The following is a 12,857-nucleotide window of genomic DNA, read 5'->3' on the forward strand; positions in this document are numbered from 1 at the left end:
GGAGTAACTACAATGTTGATCCATCTTCAGTTCTCGTATCACAGCCATTTAAGCTTAAAATGTTTTAAAGTCACCATTGCCTCATGGTGAAATCCATGAGCGGTTTCCTTCCTCTCCGGAAACTGAGGTAATACTGGGTGTATTGATACACAATCCAAAGTGTTATTAATAACTTCACCATGCTCAAAGGGATATTCGATGTCTGCTTTTTTCTTTATTTACCCATCTACCAATACCCTTTGCGAGTCATTGGGAAAATTCCCTGTTTTTTTTTGTGGTTGAATCTGTTTGAAATTCACTGCTCGACTGAGGGACCTTACAATTATCTGTATGTGTGGGTATAGAGCGGCGGGAGTCATTAAAAAATCATGTTAAACACTATTACTGCACACAGAGTGAGTCCATAGGGGCTCCCGAGTGGCGCAGCGGTCTAAGGCACTGCATCTCAGTGCTAGAGGCATCACTACAGACCCTGGTTCGATTCCTGTCTGTATCACAACCGGCTCTAATTGGGAGTCCCATAGGGCGGCGCACAATTGGCCCAGATAGGGTTTGGCCAGGGTAGGCCGTCATTGTAAATAGGAATTTGACTTGCCGAGTTAAATAAATTAAAGTGACTTAAGCACATTTTTACTCCTGGCTTGCCACAACAAAGGGGTTGAATACTTATTTACTCAAGACATTTTAGCTTTTCATTTTTTATTAATTTGTAAAACTTTGGAAAAACATAATTCCACTTTGACATTATGGGGTACAGTGGTGGAAAAACTACCCAATTGTCATACTTGAGTAAAAGTAAAGATAGAAAATTACTCAAGTAAAAGTGAAAGTCACCCAGTAAAACACTACTTGAGTAAGAGTCTAAAAGTATTTAGTAGTAAATATACTTAAGTATTAAAGGTAAAGTTATAAATACTTTTAAATTCTTTGTTAAGCAAGCCAGACGGCACAATTTTTTTATATATTATTTATCATTATCCAGGAACACACTTCAACGCTCGGACGTCATTTACAAACGAAGCAAACGTGTGGTTTGTGTGTCCGCCAGATCAGAGGATGTAGGGACGAACAGGGATGTTCTCTTGATAAGCGTGTAAATTTGACAATTTCTGTCTTGTTTAAGCTTTCAAAATGTAGCGAGCACTTTTGGGTGTCAGGGAAAATGTATAGAGTAAAAAGTACATTATTTTCTTTAGGAATGTAGTGAAGTAAAAGTAGTCAAAAATATAAACGGTAAAGCTCAGATACACCCCCCCCCAAGAAAACGACTTAATTTTTTACTTAAGTACTTTACACCACTGATGGGGTTTTTGTGTGTAGGCCAGTGATGACAAATCTCAATTTAATCCATTTTAAAGTCGGGCTCTAACACAACAAAATGTGTAAAAAGTCAAGCGGTGTGAATACATTCTGAAGGCACTGTATCTGACTTTGCTAAGGGTGGAATCCTAGTTGGAGAAATGCCCCTCCCACCACACTAAGTTTTGTACAAATTTTGCATCGATGTCAGTAGAATTGTGCGAAAGTTTAATTAACATACTTATCGCATACTTAAATGTGTCCCAAATGTCACTCTCGCTCTCTGCACCTTCATTTTGCTCAGTTTTACCTTGGCTTCCGAATTCAAACAATAGAATGTTAGTTGACTCTGACTGAATCATAACTGTTGCCTATAGACCTCTGTCCTTTATTACTTCCAGCCATTCTCTGTTGACCTCTAGGCTCAGATAGGTCCAGTTAAGATAATTGCAGTTTATAATCTAATGATTATGATAAGTGGCTAATAATAGGATCTCGTTAGGAGTACTTTTAATGACCGCTTTTATCTCTCCATCTCATTAGTCCATGGTGATTTAGCAGCAAGTCTCGGGGTTAGGGGCTGCAGGAAGGCTCATTACACAACATTAGGAGCAGGCATAGGGGCTGGAATGAACCCCGTGGATACCCTCTTAGCTTTAGGCGGAGATGTAATCCTGGTTTTGTTTATTCAGTCATAACATTATCCCAACTCCCAAACCAAGTCCCCCTCGTTTGAAAGACGGGGAAATATTATGTACATAAAAAAAATGTGGGCCCTGACCAGCCACAAAATCTAAAGGAAAAGCTTTTATTTTACTCCCAACTAAGAGGAGGCTAGAATAACTCACCAGAAGCATGAGATCTTTCACTCTCTGTGATGCTTCCCATGGGGTGGAAAATCTAAATGTGAGGGGGTTTATTTGATTTACTTTGTCTTGGCTCATTGAACGATCTCTGTTCGAGAAGAGAGAGCTGTAGGTCCACTCTACTCTGGTTTTCTGTACTGTATCTGCCGCTATGCATTGTGGTGTTGTGAGCTGACGGTATGGCCATGGGTCATTCCCCTTGGCCACTGTCACAGTAAGGACTGGTGTTGCTGGAGATGAAGCTGAACTGAGGGAAGTGGGTCATTACTCGGGGCTGTGTAAAACATTTTTTTTTAAATAACAAGGTCTTATTCACTAGGTAAGTCATGCTCTTTTTATTAAATGCCTGTGTTGTGAGATGGGTGCTTATGAGTTGCCTCGGTTGCGCAATAACCGACGCACAATATTTATTTAGCGCCCCGAGGGACCTCGCGGATGACCCTTCGTCTGAACATTTGGTCCACATGCACCGCAAAGCATGCTCTGTTTCTTTCTCTCTGTTTCTATTTTCTGGCACTGTTGCTATCTGTTTTTCTATATCGGTGTCCTGCTCCACGGTTCTGTGTTCGGTTTTGGAAGATGGAGATGATTTTGCATGTGATGAGACCGCGGGCAGCCGTGTTTGATGTATTTTTCATGCGCTTAGGCTACTATTGAACGATGGGGAGGAGGGGACAGCCTGGAGGTGCAGCACTTGAATGGGGATGTTGTTGAAGTGGAAAGGGGTTAAGGGGGGGTTGGGGGGGGGGACGTACGCTCTTCTGCCGCAAGCGACAGGAGATGCGGAGGGAGTATACTTGCAAAGTCTGTCTGATGTGCCACACCTCCTACCCGAAAACACACTCGCACTCAACACAGGCGTTCTCTCTCTAATCTAATACCGACAGATACAGTCACCAGTTTAATGCAACAAATGGCAGTCTGTCTCCCTTGACACAATTATAAGAATGTGTTATAGGTTACATTTGAGTAGCCTAAACAAATATTCGTTTGTGGTATATACTTTTCTGGTCGTACTTTCCCTTTAAAAAAACTAAGATATGGTGAGACATTCCAGTGTAATTTCTGCAGCACTCTACTTTCTGCTCGCCTCTCTGCATTTTCCCGTTCTACCGTCCCTGCCCAGTTTAGGAAGTGAGTCATTTGGGTAGGCAGGCTAGTAGTCCGTTCTATCAGAGCGCTAGAAAGAGTGGATGAGAGAGCGAGGGAGGGGGGGGGGGTAGTCGCAGATAAACATCACATAGGAGGGTCGACCAGAGGAGGGGAAATAGGGAGGGCTCCCAATCTACTTCCTCTACGAAGCACTTTACTAGCATACGGTAAGACAAGGCCCTCTTATGTATCGATTCACACATTTGTCAATCCGAGTGATTGTGTATTCAGCGAATGAAATAAGGAATGGTAAAGGTTGTTTTGTATAAGTGGAAGCGAGGCTATCGCTGCCGACGAGCGAGGAGAACAAGGACATGGGGTGAGCTGATAGCGCTGCTGCTGAACTAGGTCTAGGCTATTACGTAAGGCACAATGGAGATTAATTCATCTTTTATATTAATTTAATAAAACCGTGTTTCTTTTTTGTCAACTATTTTTCTCAAACAACATTGTGTAGGTAGGCTATTCTAATGCCTTGTGTTATGATAAGCTATAAGCATATGCTTTCATCGGGCGTCGTCGTTCGTTCCTGTCAAATCGCGCATCTTTGCATCTGCTAAATTCATTTAAAGGAATTTTATGGTATTTCACTTCTGACTCTCACAAGTCTAAGAAGACGTAATTAATGGTGCATAAAGAACATCCTGTAGTTGACAGTTTTTATAGCCTAGCCTAAACATAGGCTACAAGAAGGATGGGAGTGCGTTTTATTGTTCGGCTATTGCACGAACCTCAAACGAATATAAAACATAATATTGATATGTTATATCACATCACCCAAGGTCGATTTTACTTGATAACTTGATCCGCACCAATCGAGCGCCAATATTTACGTCAGTGCCAGTGGCGCGTGCAACCCTGGAACGTTAGTCGCTGTCCTTCAGCACCACGTGCCCGCGCATCATGCGACAGAGCGGAGAATGAGTGACAGTACCCCGAAGTAAGGATTAGTGAAATTTCCATTCTGAGGAGACATGTAAATATTTGATGGTAATATAGGCCTAAGTGGAGTGCAATTGGATGCACAGAGCAGCTACGATTTAATACATTAGAACGAGAAGGAATGGCAGTGATGGCTAGAAGATTAACTGGTAGTAGGCTAATATCAAACTTGTGAGTTATGCAGCAGCGTACAGGACTGTATCAGAGAAATGAGTCTAGATTTATCTGATATATAAGTGAAGGATTAACCTTGAAACAATTGCCTTAATTAACTTCCATATTTTATTCCCTTTTCTCTCTCTCCATTTCTAAACAGTGACTCTCAGTCAAGATCAAGAAGTGAATCTTCAACAAGTATTGAGTCTCGTTCAAGAAGACTTGAATCTCATTCACAAAGAATTGAATCTCCATCAAGAAGAAGTGAGTTTCAGCCAAGCAAAATGCTCCACCAGGACAGACTCGTAAACCCCCAGTACCGAGGCCAGGGAGGCACCTCCTCCCCACTGCGGATCCTCAGCAACAACAGCCAGCAGCAGGGGGGCAAAAGGAAGCAAGGTGAGAAGGACGGCAACTTCAACTTCCTGGGTCAAGACGAGGACGTCATGACGGGAGGAGACGAGAATCGCAACCAGGTGCGTCCTCGTAACCTGGGCCCATTGGGCCGCGACCAGCCCCACCTTCCCCCCTCCTCCAACCACTACGGTCTGGGGCCCCTGTCCCCGCTCTCCCGCCTGCCCTGCTGGAGTCCCCTGGAGTCCCTGCCTGAGATCGAGAGCGGGGACGACGGGTACGGAAGAGTGCCCCCGGATGGCGCGGAGGAGGGAAAGATGGAGGAGGAGATGGGGAGGATGAGCGATGACGAGAAGGAGAAACAAGACCTGGGGGGAGGTGTCATGAAACAGGGAGTGGTGGTGGAAGAAGAAGAGGAGGAGGTGGAGGACCCAGAGGAATGGGGCGACAGCGACTCAGACTTTGAGTTCAGCTACAGGTCCAGTGGCAGCCTGTCCTCTCTCAACATGGAGAGCGGAGGTGAAGGGGCTGGCATGGGAGGGTGGGACCGCATCGGTGTGGGGGAGACCAAGCCTGACCACCACCAGGGGGGAAACCAGGAGACCCCTGCCGCCCCAGCAGACCCCCTTACCCCCTCTTTGACCAGGAAGTGGGATGACAAAATGGAGAAGAAAAGGAGCAGCAAGCCTCTCAGAACGGGGAACAGTCTGCTTGACGGAGGAGCGTTGTCGGACTCGGACACGGACTGCGGCGAGCTGCCTGAGCTGGAGGACGCTGTGTGGACCCTGAGGGACCGCGAGCGCTTCAAGGCCCAGGAGATGGAGAAGCACCAGGTCCAGCTCACCATGTACCGCAGGCTGGCTCTGATCCGCTGGGTCCGCACCCTGCAGGGTCGCGTCCAGGAGCAGCAGAACCGCCTCCAGTCCAGCTTTGACGTCATCCTCGACCACAGGAAGGAGCTGCTGCGCATGGGCGCTGCCACCACTGCAACTGCCACAGCCAGCCAATCGTAGAGCAGGAAGGAAGCGCAGAGGCCCCAACAGGAAGTGGTCACTAGCAGAGACCGGCCAGTCGCTGAAGGGGAATACAAAGGCATTGTTGCCTTGGCCATGGTTATTGTGCTTGTTGTGTCCCAGACTTGACTTTTCCCGAAACTAGACAATCTCCAAGCATCCTCTGAGATTTTACTCTGTGGTGTTTTAATAAGTTGGTAATGCAGTTTGTTTTTGATTTATTGGCGTCCTACCCTGTGTTGAGATCCAAAAATATCCAAGGCACGTTTCTTGAGAGCCAGGATTACTTTTTTCACCCTAACCCTGCCAAACTATGGAAATATATAACATATTATATGAAGTTTAATATATGCCTGTATCTTCAAATGTTCTAAATAAGTGTAGAATGTATTGTTTTATTTGTCTCTATAACTGTGATATAATCCCAAAATATTCCAAATACAACATATGAGGTGAATTGTTTTTTTATTTTTTATATGTATATCGTGTTTGTCTTCTCCAGTGATATAATAAAATTGTTTTAGAGATATTCGTGTATTGTGAGTTAATAATGTATAAAGTTATGAAGAAGATGTTGGGATTTTACTAGTCTATTTGCACTCATCGCACAGTATAAAAGCCAACATCAACGTTAGGTCGGTGTACACAGAAAGGTGTGGATTAGCAGACTATGAGAACAAGTAGGCAACGTCAGATAGTTTATATCGAAGACATGCTAAACCTAAACTATAGGCCTTCGTTTGAAATAATTATTTGCGCATTGTGTTGATCTTCAATTTGAGATGAAGGAATTGAGCCTTTTCATAAAGCACTAATAGAACCGTTAAAGCCTCTTTGTGTTCGTTGTTTAAATATATAAACTGCAGCCTCTGGTCCATGATAATTTTACTACAATCGTCTCTTTATCAACAGCACAAAGTTCGTTTGTATCGCCTCATCATGAGTGTGTTATGTTGGGGGTGTGATAGCCCTGTGAGGAACATGCATCAATCTTTATAGGCATGGTTACTGCGTCTCTCGTCGCCGCGGGCAGGGAACGTCTAGCCGTACTGTGTGTGTCTGTGTGTGCTCCCAGAGATACCAGCCTTCGCCACCTAATCTGCAGTCTGAGTTGAGCTGGTCCTGCAGAGTCCAGTTCCCCGGGGAATCTGTCAGTTTGCGCCCCAGGGCCCGGTGGTCCTATCCGGCCCGGTGAGCAGCCGCCGGTCCAGTCCCGCAGTATGAGCCAAACCCCGGGGCAAATTTGTGATAATCCTCGTTTATGCCTCCGAACTCCGGGCGCTCAGGCTTATGTTCTAAAGCTTATCGTCTCTCCTGGACGCAGGCATGACAGTGAAAGTGTGAGAGAATTAACATATTTATCTGTTGTTTATTGGCTTTTAAGCGGGATGTATGTAGGGCATCAAACGGGGAAGCGTCTGGGATAACCACCGTTTCCAAAAAGCGCAGAGAAACAGTACACGGGGAGAACAAAACCAGATTTTGAGGATATACAATCACGGTGATGTGATTAGGCTATGTATTTACAGTGAAGTTAAAATGCGAAGGGAAATGTTACCCATAGGCCTATAGCCTATAAAATGAGATGTGATGGTCATTTTATTCGGGCTTGTTACCTATTCTGCCCTACCAAGCAAAAGAGCAGTAATTTAACATTAATTGACCTCAACTCCACAAAGGGCCAATTCAAGCAAATGTTTATATTGTGTCTCTCTCTGTAAGGAACAAAGTTTTCTTGGATGCACATTCTAACTCAAATCGGTATTCTGCGTAGTGTCTCACGTTAAACACCGTGCCCTCACCCTGAATACATCTCTTCGTTTCAGCGACACTGTATAATAGGTTCGCCGCACCGCGGGACACGAGGCATGTGTGACGGGGTCCCTGCTGGGCGCGAACAGCGGCACCGGTGAAAGAGCACCCCGCCCGGGAAGAAGCAGACGCGCGGGGGGGCTGCGGGATGCCGCACCGTCTCTCTCCTCGAGCAGAACTGCTAATTTTGTTGGTTAAAACGAGCGAAGATAACGTTAGCAACGCTGTTTGAGGCGTTTTCTCCCAAATTATCGCGGGCGAGAGAGAGAGGTGCACACAGCTGTGGCTCATGTCACCCAATTCGGTTTCAAGTGTTTCCAAGTCTGCGTGACTCTGAGATATTCGCGAAACAACAATTCACCTGCTCATTAAACTAAAAAGATGGACTGTATGGAATTTACAGTTCAGACTTTTGGGGATATTGTGTAGACATCTGGCAACTTTGCCACTCCGTGCGCGCATTCGTGGGTAACGTGGATTTCAACAGCAGTGGAGTTCTGCCTAAAACGCTTACCATTGTTATGAATTATACTCTGTCTCAATGATATTGCCTTGATTTAGCCTACCCTCTGTAATTGTGTAAATCATGCATTGATCGATCACCGTCCAGATCAGGCTAATTTTGCGTAATAGTGCCATAACGATGGTGATTTTCAATGATTTGCCTTTTGTTGCAGTGTTTTTTTCCCCATCACTCCGTCTTGTCTTTTTCACATGACAATGACAACAAGCTTAACCCACCATGACAAAGTATCCTCACAGATAGAACAATGAGTGATAGTTATACAAATCTTTGGTATCCTCGAGTAGGCCTATAAAATAGAGTGAAATAAGAAAATATGTTTTAGTCCACCAGAGGGCGCCTGTTCATCACATAGCCCGTTGGTCACTTTTTTAAATAAAATTAAATAGCGTGTTAAGAACACAAGGGGGCACGCTTCTGTATGATCCAATTAAGTACAGTAGCTTCAGTTCAACCCCTGTGTTTTGTGAGTTGGACATACAGGCCCCTACTACCCAGTGCTGTCGGATGAGTCCATAGAGCAGACTCTCTCGCTCCTCTCTTCTTTCTCTCCCTTTCTTCCCTCTGCCTGATGTAGTGTGACAGTGTGCTAGCCCCCAGCACTCTGTTGGCGTGGAAACAATCAGCTTTGACAGAAAGGGGGTGGTGGGGGATTGGGGGAGGGAGGGCAGAGGGCTGCGGCCTGCGGCCTGTGTATGATGAACTGGATAGAAAGACCTGTGGCCAAAAGAGAAAGAGCAAACACACAGGAGTAGATAGATAGATAGATAGATAGATAGATAGATAGATAGATAGATAGATAGATAGATAGATAGATAGATAGATAGATAGATAGATAGATAGATAGATAGATAGATAGATAGATAGATAGATAGACAGATAGATAGATAGATAGATAGATAGATAGATAGATAGATAGATAGATAGATAGATAGATAGATAGTATCTCATCACTTTCTCTAAGGATCCACATACCAAATTGAAAATGAACTAATATTTCCCATGAGCCATACAGTATATATATATCCTTCTTGAGTATGAAATTGTGTGGGTGGTTTGAGTACTGGGCTTTTTCTTTGTTTCCCATTGAAAAGAAAACAAATTATTGGTTCATTTCCAGCCAGACTTTGTATACTTTTCTTTTTATATATATATATATATATATATATATATATATATATATATATATATCAGTATCCAACGCAGTGAATTAGAATTAAATGAATGATGAAAAGATCCTCATAGAAATACTAGGCACATTTTAATTAATGAACTGAATTTCAAACCACTTCCTGAATTGCCTAAATTGGAAATGCTTAGCGAATGCTCAAACTACCTTCGGTACAACTGGAGGGGCTGTAGCGTTACAACAGAAAGCACGACTAGGCTGTATCATCATAACCTTTACAGTTCTGTGAGGATAGAAATTGTTCAGAGAGGCTTAACAAAAGTGTTGATGGAGTGCTTTATAAATGCCAAGGAGAGTCAGGGATGGACAAGAAACATATGTCCTCGTATAGAGAATGGGAAGTGCTCTTTGCATGACATGAAAATTAATTCATCCACACATTGTTATTTTGATTTTGATAAGATGTTGAAAACGTATAAAGGTCAAATGTATCAGAAGTCCAAAGGCATACATGTTGTAAAGTTGCTATTGAAATGTAGGCTATGCCTAATAATAATATAATGTCTCCATAAAGTAATGTCTACATGTCTCCATAAAGTAAACCACCATTTAGACCTTATCTATTTATTTATTTATTTATTTAAGCCTTATTGACAGATATCCTCATGAATGCATAATTCATAGAGGCCTGTATTTGTTTTGATTTTGAACATAAAATGGCCTAATTCAATGAAGTCACCATTCATCCTGACTAATGCGTCATCATCTTAATGCACGTCATCGTAGGCCTATTTTAACATATCAGATTTAACAAACCTGTTGGCTGACATAAAAGGATGACCCTGATTGTGACCACAAATTAGCCTAGGCCGATACAGTGTGCCTATAGGCCTACATTTCAATTTGCTGACATGCCCGTGGAAATATTAGGCCTTCTGAAGTCCTGTATCACTGATCATTTTCCTGCCTTGTCCAAGTCTGAGGGTTCTCTGCGGGTTCGCCAGGACATTCTGAATGTGGGGGTCTGAGACTGAGAGCATTTTTGGTGGGGTCTGGGGTATAAGGTTCAGCTGCCTCGGCTGCTTTAACCAGCTAATAAATATGAAAACAGCGTGTTAAAACTTTTATTCGTTCTCTGATTGAAATGATTATACCATTCTATAAAGTCCCATGTAAATCCTGAAACCTCATAAGGCCCAATGTTGTCCCATAAAACTGTGTCGGACAATAGATGGAGAAAGGGGGCTTTTTCACGCATAAGGGGTTTTCACAAGAGCACATTGAGAGAAGCCCCTCAGCGACACGCCCATGGATTATGTGGCTGTCGGTGAAAGCGCTTCTAGGAGCGGCAGGTGTGTGTGCCAGGCACGGGGGTCGTGCGGCCGGCGACGGTAGGGGAGCTGGCTATGTCGAATGCGCGCAGCTGCCGGCAGGATTTTTTTCAGAGCTTGTCACTTCCATTTAACTTGCTCTCTTTCACCCCCTTGAGATGAAGTGGTCTCTCGTGCCCAGGTTCCCTCGACGTCCTCTCCCGGTTTAGATACGAAAGGGACCACTAAACGGTGACATCCCATCAACAAAAGCGAGCGGGGCCCACTACCCATCCCGTCTCAGCGCCATGAAATTGTGGATTAAACCGATAAACGGTGCCACTGATACCGACCTCGCATTTCTTCAGGACCTATAATTGAATGCCAAAATCTAAGAAGGCAAGGTTAAACAAAGCCTTAACACAATAACTCTGTCTATTCCCTCGACACTTCTATTCAAGCCCCAGATTTCTAAATCATGATCCACCACATCATAGGCCAGTCTGTTGGTTAGTGTGAAATTGTTCTTGCAATATTGCAGTAACTTATCAAATAAAACAGGTTACAGTCTAGCCTACTCGGTCAATTAGGCTATCTCACAAATCCATGCGAATGTTGTCTAAATTCACAAAGAAAAATCTGTGTGTGAAAATCAAGAATCTTATCTCAGTAAATTGAACCATGTCAAAACGCTTGAGCCTCACAGCCTCATCTTTCAGGCTGTTTTTATCTGTCAGTGTTTACAAAAAGACAAGCATATTTATTGTTTTTTTGTATGGTGAAATGGGGGCTTTAACCAGTGTAGGCTATTCCCTCAAATGGTTTGCTCCGTGCACCTTGATCCCTAATCTCTGTCGTTCAAACCATGTCCCATTCCAGCAGCTCTCCCCTGCGGGCAAGTTGGGTCCATACATAATCCTCCCAAACCCCGTCACGTATCCCACTGGGGTTTGGCTAAAGTGCTATGTCTGTCAAAGCACAACATTGTCTGCTTTTCACACCATTTCTGGCAAAAAGGATTAATTCCCCCTATAAATACAAACAATACGACTAAATAACAGCAACCTTACAGTGTGTGTGTGTGTGTGTGTGTGTGTGTGTGTGTGTGTGTGTGTGTGTGTGTGTGTGTGTGTGTGTGTGTGTGTGTGTGTGTGTGTGTGTGTGTGCGTGCGTGCGTGCGTGCGTGCGTGCGTGCGTGCGTGTGTGTGTGTTAGAAGTATTGACTGAGTGTTTTGTGAAGATACATAGAAAGAAAAAAAAATCTGCTCAGTTCACTAATGTAATTCATCATATTCTACTTGCCGTCTCGTGCGGCTTCAACCCGTGAGTCTCTCTGCTGTATCCACGGCTGTCAAAATGGACAGTGCTGCAGCAGCAGCCAGTGAATAAAATGAAATATGAAATAGTGTGATAAACTGGTAGATAATAATCTTTTCATTAAACTTTCATCCCGGGCTAACTTAAATATTCAATAGGCCAATTACATAGCTTGTATCTTTTTTCTTTAACAAGAGCAGTCAGGGTGAGTGTATCTCGCTTAAGGGTTCAGTGAGAGCATCATTACTGAGTGGTCATGGGGGAGTTGACCCATCTCTCATGTGCTGGGCAGGAACCAGACTGAGAGATGGAACAGGCTGGCTGATAGCTGTCTAAATAAAGGATAGACAGACAGAGAGGTGTATAGATTTTCCAGGCGGATAGTGGAAAGATGTGTGCATTGTGATGTGTGCCACAAACAGTGTGCGTGTGCACGCCACTCTGATCTAGTCTCTCTCTCTCTCTCTGTCTCCCTCTCTACTCTCTCTCTCTGCTCTCTTGCTTTCTGTGTGTGTGTGTGTATGCGTGTGTGTGAGTCAGTGTATTAGCAGTCAGAGCACTGAAGCCCAGGGGCGATTCCTGTGTGTGCTTGCGATAAAGGGGAAAGGGAGGAAGGATAGTGGGGGAAAGGGTGGGATAGTGTGTGTTGTGTGTGTGTGTGTGGGGGGGGGGGGGGTGATTGTGGAGGGGAGAGAAAGAGAGGATGAAGTTGGGAAGGGGGGGTTGTGCAGAGAGAAGGGGGTAGAGATATAAAGAAAGAGAGAGTATGAAGAAGGGGGTGAACAACTAGAAGAGCTGAGAGAGCTTCCTCTGTGCTGTCAGTGCTCCTGGATCATGTCCCCATTGGGCGCTCTCTCTCTCTCTTTCCCTCTCTCTCTCTCTCTCTCTTTCCTTCTCTCCCTCCCTTTCTCTTTCACAAAAAGAGGAGAAGAGTGTCTTGGCAGGGTAATTAAGAATGGCCTCTAAACACAGGAGTATGGCAGG

At 44.2% G+C, this 12,857-nt stretch overlaps 1 protein-coding gene across 4 annotated transcripts; it reads left to right on the plus strand.

Annotated features, from left to right (window-relative positions):
* Window positions 1-2,286: 2,286 nt before the first annotated feature.
* LOC129819650 (UPF0500 protein C1orf216 homolog) lies at window positions 2,287-6,309 on the plus strand. 4 transcript variants are annotated; one of them, XM_055876087.1, is made up of 2 exons: window positions 2,287-2,484; window positions 4,576-6,309. In XM_055876087.1, exon 2 carries the CDS (start codon window positions 4,700-4,702, stop codon window positions 5,780-5,782), a length of 1,083 nt encoding a protein of 360 aa, XP_055732062.1. In that variant the 5' UTR covers window positions 2,287-2,484; window positions 4,576-4,699; the 3' UTR covers window positions 5,783-6,309. The 4 variants fall into 4 exon arrangements, with proteins under 4 accessions (XP_055732062.1, XP_055732060.1, XP_055732061.1 ...); XM_055876085.1 differs by lacking the exon at window positions 2,287-2,484 and adding an exon at window positions 3,375-3,484; XM_055876086.1 differs by lacking the exon at window positions 2,287-2,484 and adding an exon at window positions 3,491-3,679.
* Window positions 6,310-12,857: the final 6,548 nt, after the last annotated feature.

Source organism: Salvelinus fontinalis, chromosome 22 (assembly GCF_029448725.1).
Source record: "Salvelinus fontinalis isolate EN_2023a chromosome 22, ASM2944872v1, whole genome shotgun sequence".
NCBI classification, from domain to species: Eukaryota; Metazoa; Chordata; class Actinopteri; order Salmoniformes; family Salmonidae; genus Salvelinus; species Salvelinus fontinalis.